A 24658-nucleotide genomic window follows, 5' to 3' on the forward strand; every position below is an offset into this window, starting at 1 on the left:
TGGGCCCTTTATACTTAGAAAATTGAAAGTTTGGTTAAGTTTAGTGTTTTGGTCCACTTTACCCCTAAAGTATCATAGATATTGCTATCATACTTGGAACACTCGCAAACTATCATAAGGGTACAGTAAAAGGACAAGTTGCATAACTCTGGATGTCATTTTTACGGAATTATGGCCCTTTTTTGACTTAGTAACTTTGAATATATGGTTAAATTTTGTGTTTCGATCCACTTTACTTCTTAAGTATCAAGGCTATTGCTTTCAAACTTCAAATACTTTCATGCTATCATGAGGTTACTGTACCTGGCAAGTTGAATTTTACCTTGACCTTTGAATGACCTTGACTCTCAAGGTCAAATTATTAAATTTCTCTAAAATTGCCATAACTTCTTTATTTATGATTAGATTTGATTGATACTTTGACAAAACTACTCTTACCTGACATACCACAATAGACTCCACCCAAACCATCGGCCGTGCCCCCCCCCCCCCCCCCAACCCCCCCCCCCCCCCCAACCCCCCCCCCCCCCCCTATTTTTATTTTTTTTATTTTTTTTAAGATCATCTCACAAATGACCACCACACCCTCACACTATACCCCCCCCCCCCCCCCCCCACCCCACCCCCTCCCCAATTTTTTTTTTAAACGGTTTAAAAAACAAAACTATTTATTTTGATTATTTTATGTTTGAAATACCGTCCAACCATCGCACCCAAGAATCCCCCCCCACCCCCCCTCCCCCCCACCCGAATCCCCCCCCCCCCAATTTTTTTTTTTTTTTTTTTTAAGATCATCTCACAAATTACCACCACACCCTCACACTATACCCCCCCACCTCACCCCCCCATTTTTTTTATGAAACGGTTAAAAAGAAAATGTAATAAATGTCCACACCCCCACACAATGCACCGCTCTTCACTCCACCCCTCCCTCCTTTGTGATTGAAAATGAGAGTCCCTTCACCTTTAAAAAGAAAATAGATGAGCGGTCTGCACCCGCAAGGCGGTGCTCTTGTTTTATTTTTATTTTAAGTCCGAAAGTAAAGAACATAGTGAATATATCTGAGTGTAAGGTAAAATATGGATAAATAGACTCTTAATGAATAAAAATAGACATTTTCAGAGATTTTAAAGTGAAAGTGGAAGTAATTTCAGATATTTTAAAGCATGAGAGTATCAGACTCAAGTGTTATGTACATATTTTACAAGTACAATAAACACATTTCATACAAGGTTTTTTTTCGTAGTTTTTTTCTTCTTTCTTCACAACCACCCATTCCCGGTTATCAGAAGACTGCACAGTCCACACAAAACCAAAACTGTTTCTTGGGGGCAGCTAATAGAGCGGGGCAATGATAATGTAGCCAGGATATGCAGAGATTGCAACATACACACCTTGTCTCTAATGACTCTTTACAAACTTACACGTCCAATCCCTGGTTTTCACCTTTTGCAATAATTGTCGTTACATGGTCTCACGATGTTTGTTCAAAGTGACGCTTAATTATATCATATCATAACATATCATTGTCATGTCGTATCATTGTTATGTAATATGTTATCCAATCAAAAATTACATGTTCCCACGATGTTTGTTCAAAGTGACGCTTAATTATGTCATATCATAACATATCATTGTCATGTCGTATCATTGTTATGTAATATGTTATCCAATCAAAAATTACAATTTCATAAAATAATGTATAATCTCATTTTTATCTTTAACTTATTTAATAATTTTAATTAATCCTAATTAACATAGTTTTAATTAATTCCAATCATCAAAATTTTAAATAGTTATTGTATAATTTTAGAAACGCTTCATTTTATGTAAGGAATTGTGCAATTTATTTTCTGATAACAATATATCAAATTGATAATAGTTTTACGCGCTTGCATTAAGCCCTGTTTTCCCAGAGCACTACTCATTTTTGTAAGCACATTTTCCATTTTGAAGTTCACATCATGCATTTAGTTTATGAAGTTATAGAAATATTCAATACTTAAACAGATAATAAATATCTATGTTGTTTTTATATATTTTACAGAGCTGTTCTGATATTATTGCAGAGAATAAAATGGGCTGTTTTACGTCAACTAAGTTATTTACGTCTCTCATGCATCAGAGATTATTACAGCTTAGCGCTCACTGAACTAAAAAATGGTAGAAATAATATGCGTAAAGTAATGAATATGATATTAAGACAGATAATCGAAGGACGGATAGAGCCATTAGTTAATAAGAATTTAATAGTTTGTCATAATACAATTTATGAAGACCCCGTTACACACAACATAAAATGGAAAATCCAATTGCTCACGAAAATATAGGAAAATAACGTATGACATACATCATTGTCATGTCACAATGTGATACAGATAATCATATCATAACATATCATAAAACAATATAATCGTCAAGTCATGTCAAATCATCATGATATAAAATTACATCTTATCATATCAACACCACAGGTGGTTAGCGTGTGGCTATGATATTAATTGGTGAAAACATCATTTTGAAAGATAAATAATCATATTATAACGAAAAATTAAATTTTATGGAAAAAAAATTCACTATCAAATATATATATATAACAAGGTATGCAACTCAAAATCACCCCAAAACGGTGTGCATTGCTTTGAACAGCCATATTTTCATCAATTGTGCAGCGATTTTCACGATCTCAGTCTTATTCAACGCAGAAATGAATTTCCTTTCTGGAAATGTATGTCTTGCAATATTTTTACAAATGCTGGGTCAACTCTAAGAAATAACATGATACACAACTCGCATGACCCAGTTGACAATGATCATGCAGTCTTTATGAATGAAATCTCCAGTTGTTAACTTTAGTTAATTTTTCGTTAAAATATGATTATTTATCATTCAAAATGATGTTTTCACTAATTAATATCATAGCAACACGCTAACCACCTGTGATCAACACCAGGGTCTTCCCCAGGCCATTTAAGCGCCCCTTGCCGGGGCGCTTGAATTTCGAAATCAGAGTCCCCGGGGCGCTTGAAATTTTCCGATCAGTGTATTCTTCAGTAAAAGAAAGTGGAGATTGTCCAAAAAAAATCAAGGTTTCCCTATCAGTGTATCAATATTCCCTGTTTTAAAATAGCACCGGGTACCTACTTTCACAAGTAATCGCCATAAACACCACATGGGGTAATGGATAATCCACTGATAAGAAAATAGCATGACGCGCGCATCGATTATTCAAGCCACATTACACGGTCGTTTAAATGCTGACAAGGATGTATCTGGTAACTTTCCAGTCGTCAAACTGTGAAGTTCATCGTCCAATCGGTTACGCGAATGCTTATGAGGGCGGGGTTAACTATCGACCATTATTTTTGATTGACGTCGGGCAAGAGTTTATCGCAGCTTGATTAGCAAGAAGTTGTACCATTTAAGTAATATAAAACCGGTAATTAGTACAGTACAGAACATTAAAGACGGTTTCGGGCATCATCATCACACCTTTTTACTGTAAACAAGTGTTACCTATGACTCATAATTAATACGAGAAATTAATTGCAAGTGGTAAACAATTAATTATTATAGCGAGCAAGTTGTGCAAATGACTCCTGGTTACAATTATGTGATAACAATTTATTTAATTCCAGTACATGTATATTTCAACATGTCCATTTATAGAACTGATTCATCTCGTTTTTCCGACATTTATTCGACACGTTATGCGCTTTAACAAATTTTCGTTGAATTAATTACGCACACTTGTAAATGTATCGTCCGATAATCGATAGTAAGAAGACTGATGATGGCAACCGGCCGTGATCCTCGTGGGCAACGTGAATTTCATGCATAATTCCGTCAAAACATTTATTCCACTCGTAAAGTGTTTAAACAAATTATCGTTGAATTAATAACGCAACGGTTAATATTTGTTGAAATCTCGAATGGGAATAATTAAATTAGTAATCCGAAACCCATTCCCGTAAGTCGATGTCAACGCGTTTTTAATCCGAAACACACTTTCAAATGTAAATGTTACCGCAACGTTAAATATTTTTGCTTCAAATTAGCAGTGCAAATTTATTTTGTGTCAAATCTTTTTCTCAATTAAAAAGAGCGCGAAAATTATGCAGCATGTACAACGTCGCGTCTATTGCATACAAATGGCGTGTATTGAGCGTTTTAACAAGCACACAACAGGTCAGGGGATTGACGCATATTCAGAGGCAATATTTCATCAAATCTATAAATAGTCACTTAAAAAATGGCAAGGTTTGTGTTAAAGAAATAACTGAAAGCTTTTATCGTAAATATTTACCAGAAAAAGATTGATAAAAACGGAATAAACGGGATTATCGGGTAATAAATAGAAACTTGAAAAATAGTAAGTATACAGTAATAGAGTCGGGTTGAAACGGATGTATTGGGGAATCGTTCGAGTCGGGATTTTACTATCTGTGCGGAAAAGTTTTAAAACAATTAAACAATATAAAAAATATATATTTTTAAATGACTGGGGGATTTTTTTGAAGAGCCATAGCGCACCAAATGACGTCTTTTGTCGCTGTTTTTCTTTGAGTTATAACGCACCACAGAACGTGAATTGACACGTTAAATAAAAAAAAAATCAACGTAGGGAGGGGACACCCCTCCCGAACCCACCCCCGATCGGCCCCTGGGCGCCTGAAAAAAAATTCCTGGGGAAGGCACTGATCAACACCATATCATATCAACATCGTCATATCATATAATATCAACATATCATATGCCGTACAGCACCTATCCTATAAAGTTTCCGACAATTTCAGTACTTTGTTGTTATTGAGATTACATAAGTGTGGAACAATTTAACTATGAAAAAGGGAAGTCCGTACCTGTAGCAAAACCCCCGTGGTTTGGTTAGAGATACGGATCCGTACCTGTAGAACCAGATACTAGAGGAACGGATCCGTACCTGTAGCCATTTCCTATATTCCTTTATCAAATAATGATGTGTTGATTTGAAACAGAAAGAAATTTAAAGGTAACCACCAGGCCTCGACACTAACGGTGTCCCCGGAATCGGAGGACACCAGATTTTGGCGAGGGTCACCAGTTCTTTCAAGCTGGGTGATCCTCCTTGAACCCTAATTTTATAGAACCACTAAGTATTGATATTTCAATCCGCGTAATTATCTTTTATTTCTTGCAGTGTTTTAGCTAAAGAAACTTCAGCGTACAGTTTATATAGTATTGACAGACCTGTACGCTGAAGCGAACCCCGTATCGAAAGTCAGTCTCGGATAAGCTTTAAAAATTGTTTCATTCGTTTGATTACACATCAGTTCAAAGAGACCTACTGTCTTTAGTGGAAAGACATCTTTTGTTTCTCAAACTTTTTTCTTTATTCCAGGTGAGTTATGGAGAATGCATCTAAACTTGTCAATGGATCCGATGCCCCTGCCACTGGATTCAGGCATGCCTTGCCTCAGATTGCAGCTATGTCGAGGCATCCAAAGATAGCTCAAAGCAAGACCGCAAGTTCAGATCCACTGCCAATCGGACAGTCAACAACTGAGGTGGAGGGTGTAGGAAAAGTTTTTCATATAGGTACATGCTTATTGGGTGTTTTTGTTGAAAAGTTTTGTTTAAACTATTATCTAGACTGGGGAACTTTCATGAAACTCTACCGCCCTGTACTGTATTTCCTGTGAATCTTCATAAATATGTTGTGAACTTCTCAAGTTAGTGCAGTTTAAAGAATTCAGAGTTTGTTTTCCATATTTGGAATGGAGCTGGGGCTCTTTAGATTGGGAAAAATTGGGTTGCTGTCGCCAAAATTAGCAATGCTTTTAGCACAGTCTTTTTTTTCTAACTGTCACAAGTCCTTTCAGCTCTGGAGATAATATATTATTAAGGTCATTTTGCAAAAACCTGTCCCTACTCCTGATGTGTATACTAAGTTTCATGATCACTATCCAGCGATTTATCCTTTTTTTAAATATACCAGCGAAATGTACTTTCCAAATTGAGGAAAAACTATTTAAATCCAATTGACCGTCTGAAAAAGGAAGAAACCAAATTTGTGTAATTTTCAAAGAACATTATCTGCAAGTGAACAAATAAAATGAGCACTGAAATTGAACAATATTAGCCAAAATGCATAATAATGAATATTTGATTTTGTTTGCCCAATTTATACTATGACATTAAAAAGACTCATAATTCCCCATCCGAATATGTCACAACACTAATTTCCAAATTTTAGTGTTTTTCGTACTGATTTTTAGCGAGGCTGTTTTCTGAGAAAATCCGAGCTATTGTCATAGCCAGCTCGTTTCGAAATCCGCTGTAGGCGTCATGCTAAAATCTTAACATTGGCTCTAAAATCAAAGTGCTTCCACCTACAACTTTGAAACTTCATATGTAGATGCACCTTGATGAGGTTTACACGACACACCCATTTTGGGTCACTAGGTCAAAGGTCAAGGTCTCTGTGACCTAATATCATACTTTAACATAGGCTCTAAAATAAAAGTGCTTCCAGGTTTTTTTGGCCAGATTTTATAGCCGAAATTGGGCTTTGTTCCCAATCCCAAAAAGTATGCTTTTTCCCCAAAATGTGGCAAAAAATTCCCAATTTCAAAAAGAATTTTTTTTTAGAAAGAAGTGTCTAATGCGTATTTTATCTCAATTTTAATTCAATTACATCTAACAAAGTATGATATAATTTTGTTCTTTTAATTTGAATGATTATAAAGAGTTATATCAAATTTAGTATTTCCCTATTCAGTGGACTTTTCGTGTGGAAAAAAAAAGCTTATGAATTTATTTTCCCAATTTCATGAAAATGCCGAGAAAATTCCCAATTCCAAAGCCATGGGCTATCTTCCCAAAAAGTGGAGAAAAAAAACCTGGCTTCCACCTACAACTTTGAAACTTCATATGTAATTGCACCTTGATGAGTTCTACATGCCACACCCATTTTTGGGTCACTAGGTCAAAGGTCAAGGTCACTGTGACCTCTAATATAAAACTTTAACCAAAACCTTAACATTGCCTCTAAAATCTAAGTGCTTCCACCTACACATGTACAACTTTGAAACTTCATATATAGATGCACCTTGATGAGTTCTACACGCCACACCCATTTTGGGTCACTAGGTCAAAGGTCAAGGTCACTGTGACCTCTAAAAAAATATAATAATAATAATTTCTGACAAGCTTTCGCAGCCGAGCGTGGCACCTGTTATGCAGTGCTCTTGTTCCCAATTGTTACGGTACGGGTACTTTTCCCAATCAGGCAAAAATAATCAATGATATCCCTAGTGTTTTTCAAGTCATTCACAAGGTCAAACTTGTTTCTATATAAATCACTATTTTCTAGGTTCAGAATTGATGGAAGTTGACACAAGCCCTGAGAAAAATCTTCTTGAACAACTCGAAAATAATACATCACCAGCAACTGAGGTACCTCCTGAAATTAAAGAAAATCACAACTCAAAGGACATAAAAGACGATACTAAGAACACTCATGGACTTAATGGAGCAACATCTGATGTGAATCTGGAAACTACAAACTCTGAGGTTTCGTCAAAAGAAAGTAGGTCTCGTGGCAGAAAGTCAAACACACTGAAAAAAGAGACTCCTGCTAAGTCGCCAGCTTCTAAATCATCAAATGAAAGCTCAAGGGAATCTTCTAAAAAGCGGAAACCAGTTGATGCAAACACAACGCCAGTTACTGTGGAGACACCAATATCTGATGCATCAAGTCCAAGTAAGCGCCAGCGTAAACCGAAAAAGTTTGAAGATGAGACAGAGCCACAAAAGCCGCAGAAAAGTGCAGAAAAGACTCCTACGAAAGCCAAGCCTGCAGTGGTTGTTGATGCTGAATTGGAAGCTAAGTATCCAGGTTTGTTGTTGAAAATTCAAATATTTTTATGTCCCCCACCCACTATAGTGGGGGACATATTGTTTTTGCCCTGTCTGTTGGTCTGTTGGTTGGTTGGTTTGCGCCAACTTTAACATTTGCAATAACTTTTGCAATATTGAAGATAGCAACTTGATATTTGGCATGCATATGTATCTCATGGAGCTGCACATTTTGAGTGGTGAAAGGTCAAGTTCATCCTTCAAGGTCAGAGGTCAAATATATGTGGCCAAAATCGCTAATTTTATGAATACTTTTGCAATATTGAAGATAGCAACTTGATATTTGGCATGAATGTGTATCTCATGGAGCCGCACATTTTGAGTGGTGAAAGGTCAAGGTCATCCTTCAAGGTCAAAGGTAAAAAAAAAAAGCGGCGCAGAAGGGGACATAGTGTTTCAGACAAACACATTTCTTTGTTTTTAATCAATCTAATGTTTGGGTTTTATTGACACATTGCATGTTAACAGTTGAATGCGGTGAAAATGTTAAGCTGAAATAGGCATGAATTACAGATGCATGTTTAAATTTGGTGGAAAACATGCATAGGTTTAAGTAGCAAGAGATTAAAAGTAAATAAGCTGCAAATTCAAAGAAATGTTAAAATTGTTTCCAAAAAGTCATATGATGTTAAACACAGTATTGTCATGTGCCTAAGTTTATATATAATTTAAATTGAGTAGTACATTTTAAAAATGTATCCATCTAATTCTTCCTAACATTTTAAACCTTTCATGTTAGGTTGGATTTTAATTTTGCATTTGTTTTGGTGTACATTTTGAGTGCCCAATAGATTTCAGTATTTAAAATTGTGAAAAAATATTGGATTTGACTTTGGAACTTTTAAATGTATGATAAAAAAGGGTGAGGTGTTCTAGAGCTCGAGTTGCATACTGTAGATGAGTTATATATTGTGGATATGTAAAACTGTACAGACTTCCCTAATTGTCTTGACAAGGCTGACAATTTTTTTAGTGTTTGCAGTAATTATTATCAAAGAACCAGACTGTTTTAGTTGTCTAATCTGGGGTCCGTTTGTGCCTTAATTTTCAAAAACAAGGTACCAATGTTCATAGATTTAGTTGATAAACACACCTGAACCTAAATTTTTGAAAATTATCTGGTGCTTGTTTTAGCTCTGGGAGATGTTGAAATTAGATTATAGAACACTTAAAATGAAGAAAAGCATCAAACCCATTGCAAACATTGGGTCTATCCCTGAACAAAATCCTGAAGATAGTGCAGTTCGCACAGGCTAATCAGTGACAACATTTTCCGTCTGTTATATTCAAAGAAAAATTCCATAAAATCGGAAAATGTCATCTCTGATTAGCCTGTGCTGACTGCACAGGCTAATCTGGGAGGATACTTTGCAGTGTTTTTTCACCATTTTAGGAATGGGGCCGGGTCCCTTTGGATTGGGACCATTTGTGGTGTTTTGACTTTTAAAAATTGGGAAAATTAGTGTTGTTGTTTACTAAAAAATGCTTTAAAATTGATATTAAGTGTTTTCGGAATTATATTTACTGAGGTTGAACTTTCTTATATGGATGGGAGGTAAACAAAACATTTAAATCTAAACAAATTTCTTTTTTGAGAAACTTTCCATTGGGAAATTTTAACTGCCATTTGGGAAAAATATATACCTTTTTCCATTGGGAATGGGGCCGATTACCGGACCTGATTTTGAATGTAAAAAAACACTGCTTTGGGCATCTGCATTAAGCCCAGTTTTTCAAGAAAGAGGCTAGGTGTTATGTTTGAAATGTGTTTTGTTTTCAGTGAAGTGGCTGGTGGGAGACCTGGTGTGGGCCAAGGTACCTACCCACCCCTGGTGGCCCTGCATGATCTCATACGACCCCTTCACCTCTGTACACACGAAGGCCAACCCTAAACGTGAGTATACGACCCATTTACATCTGTGCATAGAAGGTCAACCTTAAACTTAAGTATACGACCCTTTCACCTCTACTCACATAAAAGCCAACTGTAAACTTATCACAAAATGTACATGAGACTATGATCTCAAAAGCCCTTTAACCTCTGTGCACACCAAGGTCAACTTTTAAGGTGAGTAACTAGTGCTGTTATATCATTCAAATCAGGGCAGTGACAAGGCTCCGTTCATAATCAAAAACAGATTTTAAATGATTCATTTTAATGTAATTTCAACTCGTATAATCAACAACAACCTTGTAGTCATTGAGAGCTTGTAGCTCCTCAAGTTATGCATTGCATAAAAGCTTGATTGTGTGGGCCGAGGGAAATGGATTCAAAAAGAAATGTATATAAATGATTTTCTTCCTTGTTCTAAAGGTCAGTTTTTAACCTCAGAAAGAAAACAAAGAGTAGCTTCAACTGAAAAGGAGGCGTCCGAGGTGTTGATAAAATTATTATATTATGAGATCCTTTATTTACGTAAATAACAATTACCAAACTGTCCAACACACTACAAAAGCAAACAGTTTAAATATTTTATTATGGCCCCGCAAAAGAAGTTGGAAAGGGGATGTGTAAGTTTATGCAGTGAGCATATTCACATTTCTTTAGCTATAACTTGAACATTCAAATATTTTATCACCAAGAAGAAAAGATGTGCAAGACATTTACTAAATCCCAAGAGATCCACGGATTCCTTTTATTCCTGCTATTTGCCCTGTTTGCCCATGCAGTGATATACATTTATATCAGTCTTGTTAGTAACAAAGCTTTGTCACTTTTATTTGGGCCTGTTTGCTCAAAACTGTATCAGCCAGTTAAGCTAACAGCCCTTAATAGATAGAGAATTTGTTAAAACATGTTGTTTATGTGATTTACTTGTTAACCCTTTAATATACGTGATCATTGTAAACACATTTGTTTGCTCGAATAATTTGAGCAGGTTTGATAATGACGTTGCTTTTAAAACAAATTTTATTTGGGTCCAAAGTTAACAGACTATTCCCTTAATTGGCCATAAACAAATTGAGCAACCCTGCCCTCTAAATAATTCTTTGTTTCTTCAAGGTGGCCGGGAATACCACGTGCAGTTTTTCGGGGATGCAGCAGAAAGGGGATGGATTCCTTCAAGCAATCTTCTGGAGTTTCTGGGTAGAGAGAAGTTTGATGAGTATGTTAAAGGACTCCTTGAGAATGCAAAGAGTCCAAAGGATTTAGAAAGGTTGAAAAAGTGGTACGAGGTTAAACCACACCGAAAAAAAGCAGTTGATAAGGGCATCCAACATTGTGAGACTGCATTGCCTTTAAGTCTTAATGAAAGAAAAGCTCAGTTCACATTTACTTACCAGATTCCGAAATTAAATAAAAAGGATGTAAATTTGCAAGATATAGATGAAGATGTGAAAAAGATCAAAGAAGCAGATGTGGAAGGTACATTGGAAACAAAACCTGCTAAGAAGCGAAAACATTCTGAGGTTGTCACTCCAGAAAAGACAAAATCTGCTTCAAAGAAGCGAAAAATTGAGACCGAGACAGAGAAAGAACAAACAGAATCTCCAGTTGTGTCTATAGGTAAAAAGACAAGTGTGTCGAAAATAAAGCTAGATAGTGAAGGGTCATTTGATGTCTTCTGTCAGAAGGAACGTGATAATGTGCTAGCGGAACATCCCGAGTTCTCTGATGAAATGCTTATGGACTACTGTAAGCAGCAATGGTGCATGATGAGCAAGAAACAAAAGGCGCGATACAAGAGCAAATACAATGATGAATCAGGTAAAACATATACTACTCAAAAGTTGCTAAGGATCACTTTTTTATAGTGTGTAATTTGAAGTTCAACCCTAGCTAGATTCAGCAAGCGTCAAGCGTCAATGATGAATCAATACATAAAAATAAAATAAAAAACACGCATTCTAATATTAAAACCTGCAAAATAACAATCGAAATTAAATTAAATTGAAGATAATGTGAAAATAAAAAGTGATCCTTAGCAAATTTTGAGTAGTATATTACTGTAAAATCATTTATACTGTGTTTTTGTTAAGCTAGTGATTGGTAAACCCACAAAATCGATGAACATTAATGTCCCACAAATAATAATGATGATACATTACATTATTTAATATACAAACGTTTTGCATTGAATGAAATCAAAAAAGGGAATGTTTATGTGATAGAAAAATAAGGTGTTGATATAATAAAACCTAAAATTGAATGGTTGATTACTGCAATGAGCGGAACTTGATACTGGATACTTTTTCAGATGCAGCATATCATGCTTTACCTTTCTTCTTTTTTTCTAATTATAATTGTAAGGCATCATATTTTGTTAATTCTGTTCAATATTCATTTGTCTAGTTTTGCTTTTAGACAACCAGGACTGTAGATTTAGCCATATGATAATTGTAGTTAATATGCAAGTTTTGTAGATTTTACTTTACACAACTTAGAATGCTTAAGATTTCCTTTTTCTTATAAAATGTTCACTGGACTTAAAGCAAAATTTGAAAGTTGCATTTATTAACATATAATGGTGTGTCCTAAGTAATATTGAGGTCCAATTAGGAATCATTTTTATGTAAAGATATGTTTGTAAATATAGACTTTCCCAAGTGTTGAAAATTGGTGCTGATGAATAATGAGAAAAGCATCAAAACTGACACAGCATAAAATATTCCTACAGATGCAAGCCAGGAAATGTCCCCATCTCGGCAACGGAGACCTTCAAAGAAGGTGAAGGAGGCTGAGGAGGATAACAAGCTTGTGGACGAAGTCTTGTCCGGGAAGAAGGCAGCCACCCCCACTGTCAGCAAAGCTAAAGTTGCCTCCCCTCCTAGTAAATCCACTCCCACTGCAAGCAGAGCTAAAGTTGCCTCCCCTAAAGCAGCCACGCCCACTGTCAGTAGAGCTAAGGTCGCCTCTCCAACTGCAAGCCCGGTGAGAAATTATAGTTAACAGGTCACAGTGATTTTTTTTGCTCAAAATTACCGCCGATTTTTGGCTGCTTTCCAATCGCAAAATTCCACATTTTTTCCCAAAAATCTGACCAAAATTTCCCCAAAAAAGCCCAATTTCCAATAATAAAAAAAAAACAGTTTTTTTTATGACAGATGTCTCTTATGACTTTATTATGATTTCTTAAAGGGGGTATATACGATTTTGTCAAATATTTATGAATTAATATAAACTGTGTAAAAAACTTATTATATATATATATATCAATATAAATTAAAATAAAAGTTAAGAAGAACATGTGTCGAAAAATGCTAAATAAGCCAGATATTTAATTCTGAAATTGAAAACGGCTGTACAGCCGAATTCGCCAGCATGTACACTGCAACGCCCATATATCGCGGATCGTTATATCGCGCTGTCCAATATATCGCGCTTTGACTATGGCTCCCAAAAATCTCACGAGCATGATCACTAAATGACATGTTTTAATCTGAGAATTGGCTAACTTAAGCAAAAAACCGGTTCTAGCTAGCAGTAACACCCCATATTTCGCGGCTTACTATGGCACGCAGTGAAGCGTGAAAAACAGTCGATTAGTGACAATGTTGTTTACACAAGGCTGGGGTTGTTTTTAACACTTAGGAAATATCAAATTAGTGTCATTGTAAAGGTAATAATGGCAGTTTACTGGTATAAATGGTTAAATTTCGGTACTGGTCATGAATTTCTTTGTCCTGATAAAAAGCGCGCGAAAATTGGCATGGGTGTATTTATTTGTAAATAAAAATTTCGTAGCCGGTACAACATTGCGATAATTTAATTCCGTTAAAAGTTTCGTTGTAAATTTCACGAATTATGTGGCATTGACATTTTCTCTTAATAAAATATAATTCAAATACACGGTATCGTTACTGTTACGCTAAGGGTAAATTCAAATCTATGCACAATGTATTTTATACGTTTTTTACGGCAAGAATTTTTCATTTTAGCTGATTCGCGAGGGATCGTACATGAAAATAAAAAACATAATTTACATCTTTGTTTTTATAATAAATACACAGGTACTTATGAAGTAATGAACACTTTAATTGTAGAATTGGTTTGCAATTATTACAATACAAATATGTAGCAGCGCTGTATATGAAATGAAAACATTGGGGTAATTTGACAAGTTAACCGCTATACAATTAAGTTAGACATTTCTCGAGTTATATCGCGCGCCGGATATATCGCGCTCGCGATCTTTGGACCCCACCAACCGCGATATATCGGCGTTGCAGTGTATACCATACATGTACGATGTGCATCTAAACTTACGAGGGGTGTTCCAGAAGTTCGTGGGTTTTCGCTATAACTTTCATTTGGTAACATAAATGGACAAACAAATAGCATGTTAAGAATATTTTGTCCTTTCCAAATCTACTCTCCAAATATCATGGAAATACATAAAACAATAAATATATATCAGAGATTTAAACATGTGCACAATGCGCACACCGACGCACGTGTAACGTTTCTGTTCAACGTCAATGACGTTATGAAGTTAACAACTGTCAAATCTTTTCCACATAATCACCTCCAACGCGAATGCACTTTATGTGTCGGGAAATCCACTTGTCAAAAGTGTCTCTATACTAGTCAGCGTCAAAAGACGACACAATTCGCTTTGCTGCAACTGTAAGTTCCTGTTTACTTGCAAAGCGAATACCGCGCAACTGTGATTTAACTTCCGGGAAGACGGGGAAGTCCATAGGGGCCAAATCCGGGCTGTAAGGAGGACTTAGGCGCTGTAACGTGAAATTTGCCGTAAATTCTGTTTATCAACGACATTTAAACCAAATTTAAATTCGCGTAACGCTCATACTTACAATAAAATACACGCGTGCGCCGCATTTCGTTACTGAGGTCTCTATGGCAACGCGTTTCAAACGCGCTTTATGGAATTCATGCATTTTTAGCTTATATATAAAGTCCATGATAATTGGTTTGTATAATATGTAAATTTCATTGACTTTTACCAGCAAACTAATAAGTTATAGCGAAAATCCTCGAACTTCTGGAACACCCCTCGTAGTTTAACGGTTTATAATACAAAGACGAATGCTTCGGTTATTGTAGGAAAATATGTACGTCACTATCGGCTCGGGGCGATAATTTGTCTTTGCTGCATTTTATGAAATTCGGCTTTAATGTATAATTTTTCTTGCCTATTTTGTGTAATTGTAACATATTTTATCAATATATTACCATTAAACACATATAAAAAATTGTATATACCCGCTTTAATAAAGATATCAACTTTATTTTTTAAACATCATACAAAATAGATATCTTTAATTTAATATACGGTAGTCCTTTTTGACAATAAATAATTCCCAAATTTGCCACTTTTATCAATTAAAACAAATCCCAATAAGACCAGACTCCTTTTCCCAAAATGGCTAGAAAACCCCCTGAACATGCACTTAAAAACAATATTAATTCTGTTACTTATAATCATATTCATAATGCTTAATTTTTCCCAATTTCATGGTTTAACGCGCTATTTTTCCCAATTTCACAGTTTATCGCGCTAATTTTCCTAATTAAAATGGCACAGGCTGTAACAAATAAAAGCAAAAACAATCACTGGGTCAAAGGTCAAGGTTGCAGGCTTACAAGATGAAATTAATAAGAAAAACACTCTAATTATTGTCAGTAGGAAACATCCTTAATTAAGATCTTACTTATGTTATTTCCAGATGTAAGTGTTTATCCGGATCAACAATCTGTTTAAAAAAACAAACACCTGTTATAGCTTGTTTTGTAAGCAATATATTGATTTTTATGGCATGCTAATTACTTACTTTGGGATTGAAACCATTTACAATGTAAATAAATATTGTGAAGGGGGGCATACATGTTGAACAAACGCCTCTTGTTCTTATACATATCTAAAAATGTGGTTTTGCAATAGTCGCACAGCAAGAAACGGGGTCGACCTCGCAAATCAGAAGTGTCAGATCAAGTGCAGAAGGAAAACCTGGATTGCGGAACACCAAAGGCCACCAAAGAGAGCACAAAGGTGAATACAAACAAGGACCTGAAACCAGTGAAAGAGCCTGAACCTGTGAAAGAGACAGCTGTGAAAACTGAGCCAGATAGCGAGATGGGAGGTGAAGTGAAGACAGAGGTGGGAGAGGAGAAGGTAAGGCCATCCTTAAAAAAATGTTTGTTTGGCATTACCCGACCCAGGTAAATTTGGGTGGGTAGGTAGGTAGGGATTTTATTTTATTTTGTTTTTTTTTCTGAAATTGAACTCCGACATATACCAAACTGAAAGGTAATTATCAAATAAAGCTCCAAGTCTTCTGCCTCATGAAACGAAATTGGTAAATATTTTTCTGCACCGTCCGTATCACCGCACGTGTATTTGAAGTCTATTTTTTGTATAAAGAACATCGAAAATATAATATAATCGACAAGAAATACTTTATCCAAAAACGAGAGTCAAAAAAATTGTACGCATTTTGCACATGAAAATGTGCATATCGTTTGACTACAGAAAATGATAACAAGTAACCTCGCAAATACGTAATTAATATACTTTTGGTTGACATATTACTTTACAATAGCATAGTTTGTGAGTAAAAAACAACAAAGTAATTATAACATTTTAATTTCAATCAAGAACAGAAAGGTGTAACATCTTCGACATGTAACTAGTTATCCCCACGCTTTTTGAAAAAAAGGTGGGGATATTGTGGTGATCTCCGCCGTCCGTCCGTCTGTCCGTCCGTCTGTCCGTCCGTCCTGGCCACTATCTCCTCCTACACTAAAAGCACTAGAACCTTGAAATTTACACACATGGTAGCTATGAGCATATGTGCGACCCTGCACTATTTGGAATTTTGATCTGACCCCTGGGTCAAAAGTTATAGGGGTTGGGGTGGGGCCGCGTCAGAAATTATCACTCATTTTTTTAGGTTATTTTACATTTACTTCTTTATTTCTACACCGATTCACTTCAAATTGATACTGGACCTCACCTATGACAATACGGTCAATCTCAACCATGCATGGCCCCATTCCCAACCCTGGGGCGCCCCGCCCACATAGGCCACACCCACCAAAAATTTCCATTTACTATAATTTTTTCATTTCTACACGGATTCACTTCAAATTGATACTGAACTTTTGTTATGACATTAGGGTCAATCTCAACTATGCATGGCCCCAATCCCAACCCTGGGGCGCCCGCCCACATAGGCCACACCCACCAAAAAATTCCATTTACTATAATTTTTTCATTTCTACACGGATTCACTTCAAATTGATACTGAACTTCTCTTATGACATTAGGGTCAATCTCAACTATGCATGGCCCCATAACCAACCCTGGGGCCCCGCCCACATAGACCGCACCCACCCAAAATTGCCTTTACTATAATTTCTTCATTTCTACACCGATTCACTTCAAATTGATATTGAACTTCTCTTATGACAATACAGTCAATCTCAACTATGCATGGCCCCATTACCAACCCTGGGGCGCCCCGCCCACATAGACCACACCCACCCAAAATTGCCTTTTACTATAATTTCTTCATTTCTACACCGATTCACTTCAAATTGATACTGAACCTCTCTTATGACAATACGGTCAATCTCAACTATGCATGGCACAATTACCAACCCTGGGGCGCCCTGCCCACATATGTCACACCCACCCAAAATTGCCTTTTACTATAACTTCTTCATTTCTACACCAATTCACTTCTAATTGATGATGAACTTCTCTTATGACAATACGGTCAATCTCAGCTATGCATGGCCCCATTACCAACCCTGGGGCACACCTAGGTCAAACATTCGGCGTGGGGATACGCGTCGGCCTCTGCCGCGCCATTTCTAGTTATTTAATTATCATCCTTTAATTCAGATCGATAGACGGTAGAAAGTTGTAAAGTGAAAAGCTTAAAAATAATTTGTTGAGTGTTACGCTTATTTTCATTTGCTTTTTTTTTATACGACTTTTGCCATCGGCCATTATATTGCAGGCAGACGACAATTTCAACTGTGTATTCCATTATCTGCGCATGAATTACCCAATATTACCCCATAGCAAACTCAATGTTGATTGGCAAGCTACCATATGCGCTTCAAAACGTTCATGGAAACAAAGAGAAAAAAAATAGTTTTAAAAAATCAATCCGGATTAAAATGGCGGATGTTTTCAATGAAATTTAACAAGATTTTAGCATATTTGCAAGTTATATTTTTCTTGAGCCAAATTCGCTATATTTTCGCAAACGGGGAACAACAGCGCGAGCCCTGTAATAGTGAGCATTTATTCCAATAATAACACGTTCGCAATGCTCGTGCTGTCGTTCGCCATTTGAGCCATCTGCACCATTTGCAAAAATATTGAGAATTTGGCTCAAAAAAATCTAAATTTCGAAAATTCGAATATCTAGTAAAATTTTGTTGAAAACATCCGCCATTTTAATCCGGACTGGTTTTCTATATTTGTCTCTTTGTTTCAATGAAAGTGTTCGCAATTCGAACAATTAACAAAACCCGGTCTGTACCGGATTAGACATCGCTTGACCTGACCTTATTTTTATTGAAGTGCACATGGTAGCTGGCCAATCAACATTGAGCTCGCTTTCACATGATATGACGTTGTCGATTGAAACGTGAGAAAGGGTGGAGCAATCGGATAATATTGGGTCATTTTTGCGCAGATGTTGCATAATTTCAATACACATTTAATATCGCAGTCTGCCTTCAAAATAGCGGCCGGTTGCTAGAGATAAACAAATGAAACAAAAACGAGACAATACCCGTCAATAAATATTTCTAAGCTGACCACTTTTCATCTTTCTTCCGAATATTTACCGATCTGAATTAAAGAGTGATAATTAAATAATTAGTTATATGGCGATAATATTACACATCTCTGCCGATTGCCGAATTGAATTGAACGGTGATAATTAATCAATTTGTTTTTTACTCCCAAACTATCCTGAACGACAGCAGCGTATTTTAATTAAAGGGATACGAGAAAAACAGGAGCAGTTTAATTGTATTTAAAGTTTAATTAATCGCATATGCATATGTCAAATAAATAGGCGACTCAAATAAATACCGGTACGCGTTTTGTTCATTGCTATTCTGGATATCCTTGAAAGAGCATTCAATTAAATGACGCAAATAACTGGAAAGGATAAAAAGCGGAAATGCAAAATTTAGCGGAAAGAATTTTCGGCAAGCAAAAAAAAATTGGGGGGAAAGTGACCCAAAAAAAATTCAGTCGGCCGATTTTAGTGGGTCAGTTGGGTTATGCCAAACAAAAGAATTTTTAAGGATGGCCTAATGTAATTTAATTTTTTTTTCTTTTTTTCCTTTTGCATATAACATATTTTCCCATATTTTTTGCAGTCATATTTCTTTGTTACAACAATAAATGGTCATTTTGTAGTTTACATATACTGTATACAACTTATACAGAAATTCAATTTAAATATGTCTGTGGGGGCATTGTGGTAACTTACAGATAACGTACAATATACTATCAAAGTGGAGGAATTTCAAGTAGTCAAATGCTTTTTGGACATCTCTTGTTATTCTGTAGCTGTAGTCAATAAAATAAGGCTCCATTCAGAAAATGTATTTTAATTCATGAAGTTTTCCCCCAAATGAATCTACCCCGTAAAAATTCACATCAGGTGATTATTAATGCCAAAATTATGTTTTCAATCTCTATTTTTTACTCAAATGTCATAAAATCCCTTTTATAGTTTTAAAATTAATACCAATACTGTGTATTCATACATCTTTAGAATAATCACCAACCACTTGAGCAATTTTTCATTTCAGATAAATAAAGCATAAATCTGTAAGCCATACACACAGGTTCTGGACATGAGTAATTAAGTCTCCTTCCTGACCATTTAGCTTTATTTCCTGCTAAATATAGTTATTTATTGACATACCTGATATTCCAATCTCTATTTTCAGCAAAATTCAGTTCTTAAGTGTCTTACATGATATTCATTTATATTTTTACAGCCAGCATCAGTTATCAAGTGGCTCACCTGATATTCTGTACTCTATTTTCAGCCAATATCAGTTATTCCAGCCAAGAGAGCCAAGCCAAAAAAATCTGCAACTAGTGACAGCACTTCTGATAATGCCGTGAGTTGGATTTGGTGTTCATTCTTGTGTTTGGGCAAAGTAGGAAACATACAAGTGTGTACTTTATAGTAGCAAATAATGGTTTGATAGAGGTGCCTGCTAAAATGATGATATCATTGCAATTGATTATGATGATGATGTCGAGGATGATGACAGTGATGATGGTGCTGTTGATGAGAACAAATATGATTGTAAAGAGGACAAAATTTAAATTACAATTTAAAAACAGATTGTTTATTAACTTGGCTCTTGGAAAACACAGCTTCGTGCATGCGTGTAAAGTGTTGTCCTTGATTAGCCTGTGCAGTGTGCACAGGCTTATTAGGGACTGTAATACACCTAGACTGGAATTTTGATTCTTTAAAAGCAGAAAGTGTGCTTTCCCTAATTACCCTGTGCATTCTGCTAATATGGGAAGACACTATGTCAATGCATTAAGCCCCATTTTATCGAGGCTAATATTATAAATAAGACATCTGTATGTTTAATTTGTTCCAGAGTGAGAGTGGTCGGTCGACGCCCACACTGGTGACAGAACCACTGGCAGCCCCCCGCAAAGAAAAAGAAGAGTTCGAATACGAAATGGAGATCACAAAGCTTTCGAGCGCAGGGCCGCAGCGGAAGGAAAACCTCTGTCAGATCTGCGAACAGACTGGAGAGTTACTTGAGTGCACGGGGCCATGTCAGGGCTTCTTCCACACAGACTGTCTGGGCATAGCGAGGACCCCAGAGGGGGAGTTCAAGTGTGACGAGTGCACTAATGGTATGCAATAGGTTAATTTTATCCTTAGTCAGAATATTTATCTTTACCATATCTAGGCTGAGATGGAAGCTGGGTCTTGCATGTCCAAAAACTGGATCCCAAGTCACCAAGTCAAATCCTAGAAAACACGAATAATCTCTTTTGAAGCCACAGTCATGACTCAATCTTGATGAAACGTGCTCAAAATGTTTATCTGGACATAACAAGGTCATGTTTGAATCTGGGTGAAGTGGGGAGAGGTTAAAAGTTTGCCAACAGGTCAAGTTTTCAATAATTGGTGTACCTCTAACTTTGGTTAGCGCTTCATGGCAGTTATGGCTCTTTGCAAAATATGTTATACTTGTTGCAATGTTGGGTCATTATGTTTTTCATACACTAAGCATTACATTTGTTTAAGAAACATAACAGTTTCACCTAAAAAAATAAGTGTTTTCTATAGTTTTCTTACAATGATAATAAAAATGAAATTAATTTAAATAAAACAAAAGAAACTATAGCACCAATACATCTCATCCATTTGCTGTATTCCAGGCACCCATTCATGCTTCGTGTGCAAGAAGTCTGACGGCAGTACCCAGCGGTGTTCAGTAACAGTGTGTGGCAAGTTCTACCACCCTGACTGCCTCAAGGAGTTCCCGCAGGCCAAGCAGGAGGGGAAGGGCCTCATGTGTCCCCTACACAGCTGCCACACCTGCCTGGCTAACAAGCTGAAAGCCTCTGCCAACAAGACTAATGGTAATAGGCAACAGATTTGACAAAATAGTACAGTTTCAGATTTCAATTGTCCCGTCCACAGCTGTCACACCTGCCTGGCCAATAAGCTCAAAGCATTTGCCACAAAGACCAATGGTAATAGGCTACAAAAGGTCGCAGTGGCATAGTGGTTATGGCATCCATCTTGCGACCAAGGTCATGTCTTTGATTCCCACTGTGGAAGCATTCTTTTGATCAGCCCTAAACGCACCAAGTACAGGTTCTACCCAGGATACTTACTCACTAGCATTTCAGTTAGCCTTATGCTCTTGATGCAATCAAGCTAAACTATATAGATTTAGACTAATAGGATATTGATTAAAAAGATCTTTAGGATATTGGTAGTAGTGTTGTACTAAAATTTCAGATTTGTTTATGACATTATGCACGTCATTTCATTTTGTTCCTACGTCAAAAAATTCTGGTTGCTATTGCAACAAATAAAAAAAAAAATATTTCTGACAATGGTGGAGCCGGTAGGGGATTTATATTGCTTGGCAATAGTCTTGTTTACGATGTCCATCGTCCCCTTACACAGCTGCCATACCAGTCTGTCCAAAGTCTCTGCCACCAATGGTGATGTGCTATTAACCAAAAGCATGTTGAAGGACATTGGAAGTAGTTATACACCCACAAACGAAGTTTAGGGGGGTATATAGGAGTGAACTTGTCTGTCGGTCGGTCTGTCTGTCTGTCTGTCCGTATTAAGTGTCCGCTCTCTAATTCAAGTAGTTTTCATCCAATCTTCACCAAACTTGGTCAGAAGTTGTATCTACATGATGTCTAGGCCAAGTTCGAACATGGGCCTTGCCAGGTAAAAAACTAGGTCACGGGGTCACTTAGTGCGTTTTAAACATTCAGCATGTTGTCCGCCCTCTAATTCAAGTAGTTTTCATCCGATCTTCACCAAACTTGGTCAGAAGTTGTATCTAATTGATCTTAAGGCCAAGTTCTAACATGGGCCTTGCCGGGTCAAAAACTAGGTCACGGGGTCACTTAGTGCGTTTTTAGCTCATCTATTTTTTGAAAAAAATTATGAGCTATTGTCATCACCTTGGCGTTGGCGTCGGCGTCCGGTTAAGTTTTGCGTTTAGATCCACTTTTCTCAGAAAGTATCAATGCTATTGCATTCAAACTTGGTACACTTACTTACTATCATGAGGAGACTGGGCAGGCAAAGTTAGATAACTCTGGCGTGCATTTTTATAGAATTATGTGCCCTTTTTATACTTAGAAAATTGAAAATTTTGGTTAAGTTTTGTGTTTAGGTCCATTTAATTCCTTAAGTATCAAAGCTATTGCTTTCATACTTGCAACACTTACTAACTATCATAAGGGGACTGTGCAGGCAAAGTTATGTAACTCTGACTGGCATTTGGACGGAATTATGGGCCCTTTATACTTAGAAAATTTGGTTTAGTTTTGTGTTTTGGTCCACTTTACCCCTAAAGTATCATAGATATTGCTTTCATACTTGGAACACTCGCAAACTATCATAAGGGTACAGTAAAAAGACAAGTTGCATAACTCTGGTTGTCATTTTTATGGAATTATGGCCCTTTTTTGACTTAGTAACTTTGAATATATGGTTAAATTTTGTGTTTCGATCCACTTTACAATTAAAGTATCAAGGCTATTGCTTTCAAACTTCAAATACTTTCATGCTATCATGAGGTTACTGTACCTGGCAAGTTGAATTTTACCTTGACCTTTGAATGAGCTTGACTCTCAAGGTCAAATTATTAAATTTTGCTAAAATTGCCATAACTTTTTTATTTATGATTAGATTTGATTGATACTTTGACAAAACTACTCTTACCTGACATACCACAATAGACTCCACCCAAACCATCCCCCGTGCCCTCCCCCCCCTCCCCCCCCTCCCGAATCCCCCCCCCTAATTTTTTTTTTTTTTAAGATCATCTCACAAATGACCACCACACCCTCACACTATACCCCACCCACCCCACCCCACCCCACCCCAATTTTTTTTTTTTGAAACGGTTAAAAAACACAAATATTTATTTTTATTTATTTTTTTTGCATTTTTTTTTTCCCGCATTTTTGGAAGATATTGTTATAAATGTCCACACCCCCACACTATACACCCCTCTTCACTCCACTCCTCCCTCCTTTGTAATTGAAATTGAGAGTCCCTTCACCTTTAAAAAGAAAATAGATGAGCGGTCTGCACCCGCAAGGTGGTGCTCTTGTTTAACATTCAGCATGGTGTCCTCTCTCTTATTCAAGTAGTTTTCATCCGATCTTCACCAAACTTGGTAAGAAGTTTTATCTAGGTGATCTGAAGGCCAAGTTCGAACATGGGCCATGCCAAATAAAAAACTAGGTCACAGGGTCACTTCGTACATTTAACACATTGAGCATGGTGTCCGCTCTCTATTTCAAGTAGTTTAAATCCGATCTTCACCACACTTGGTCAGAAGTTGTAACTAGATGATGTGTAGGTCAAGTTCGAACATGGGCCATGCCGGGTAAAAAACTAGGTCACGGGGTCACTAAGTGTGTTTTAAACCTCACCATGTTGTCTGCTCTATAATTCAAGTAGTTTTTATCCAATCTTCACCAAAATTGGTCAGAAGTTGTATCTTGATAATGTCTAGGGCAAGTTTGAATATGGGTCATGCCGGGTCAAAAACAAGGTCACGGGTCACTTAGTGCGTTTTAAACATCACAATGTTGTCCGCTCTCTAATTCAAGTAGTTTTCATCCAATCTTCACCAAACTTGGTCAGAAGTTGTATCTAGATGATGTCTAGGTCAAGTTTGAATATGGGTCATGCCGGGTCAAAAACTAGGTCAAGGGGTAGCTTAGTGCGTTTTAAACCTCACCATGTTGTCCGCTCTCTAATTCAAGTAGTTTTCATCCAATCCTCACCAAACTTGGTCACAAGTTTTATCTAAATGATCTCTAGGACAAGTTTGAACATGGGCCATTCCGGGCCTAAAACTAGGTCACGTGGTCACTTAGTGCGTTTTTTAACATTCAGCATGGTGTCCGCTCTCTAATTCAAGTAGTTTACATCCGATCTTCACCAAACTTGGTCAGAAGTTTTATGGAGATGATCTTAAGGCCAAGTTAGAACATGGGCCTTTCTGGGTCAAAAACCAGGGCAAGGGGTCACTAAGTGCATTTTAAAATTTGAGCATGGTGT

General features: G+C 36.7%; 1 protein-coding gene across 3 annotated transcripts in view; it reads left to right on the forward strand.

Moving 5' to 3' along the window:
• Positions 1–24658, forward strand: part of LOC127841333 (histone-lysine N-methyltransferase NSD2-like) — a 43147-nt gene that overhangs the window by 1435 nt on the left and 17054 nt on the right. For 2 of the 3 annotated variants that reach the window (XM_052370061.1, XM_052370062.1), the window contains exons 2-10: positions 5382–5578; positions 7356–7880; positions 9681–9794; positions 10905–11609; positions 12520–12773; positions 15748–15978; positions 19896–19970; positions 20469–20733; positions 21265–21468. In XM_052370061.1, coding sequence (XP_052226021.1) covers positions 5389–5578; positions 7356–7880; positions 9681–9794; positions 10905–11609; positions 12520–12773; positions 15748–15978; positions 19896–19970; positions 20469–20733; positions 21265–21468 — 2563 coding nt within the window. In that variant the 5' untranslated portion in view covers positions 5382–5388. The remainder of the gene's footprint in view (positions 1–5381; positions 5579–7355; positions 7881–9680; positions 9795–10904; positions 11610–12519; positions 12774–15747; positions 15979–19895; positions 19971–20468; positions 20734–21264; positions 21469–24658) is intronic. The other variant, XM_052370063.1, reaches the window with a different exon arrangement.

The sequence above is a fragment of the Dreissena polymorpha genome, chromosome 8 (genome assembly GCF_020536995.1).
Source record: "Dreissena polymorpha isolate Duluth1 chromosome 8, UMN_Dpol_1.0, whole genome shotgun sequence".
Lineage (NCBI taxonomy): Eukaryota > Metazoa > Mollusca > Bivalvia > Myida > Dreissenidae > Dreissena > Dreissena polymorpha.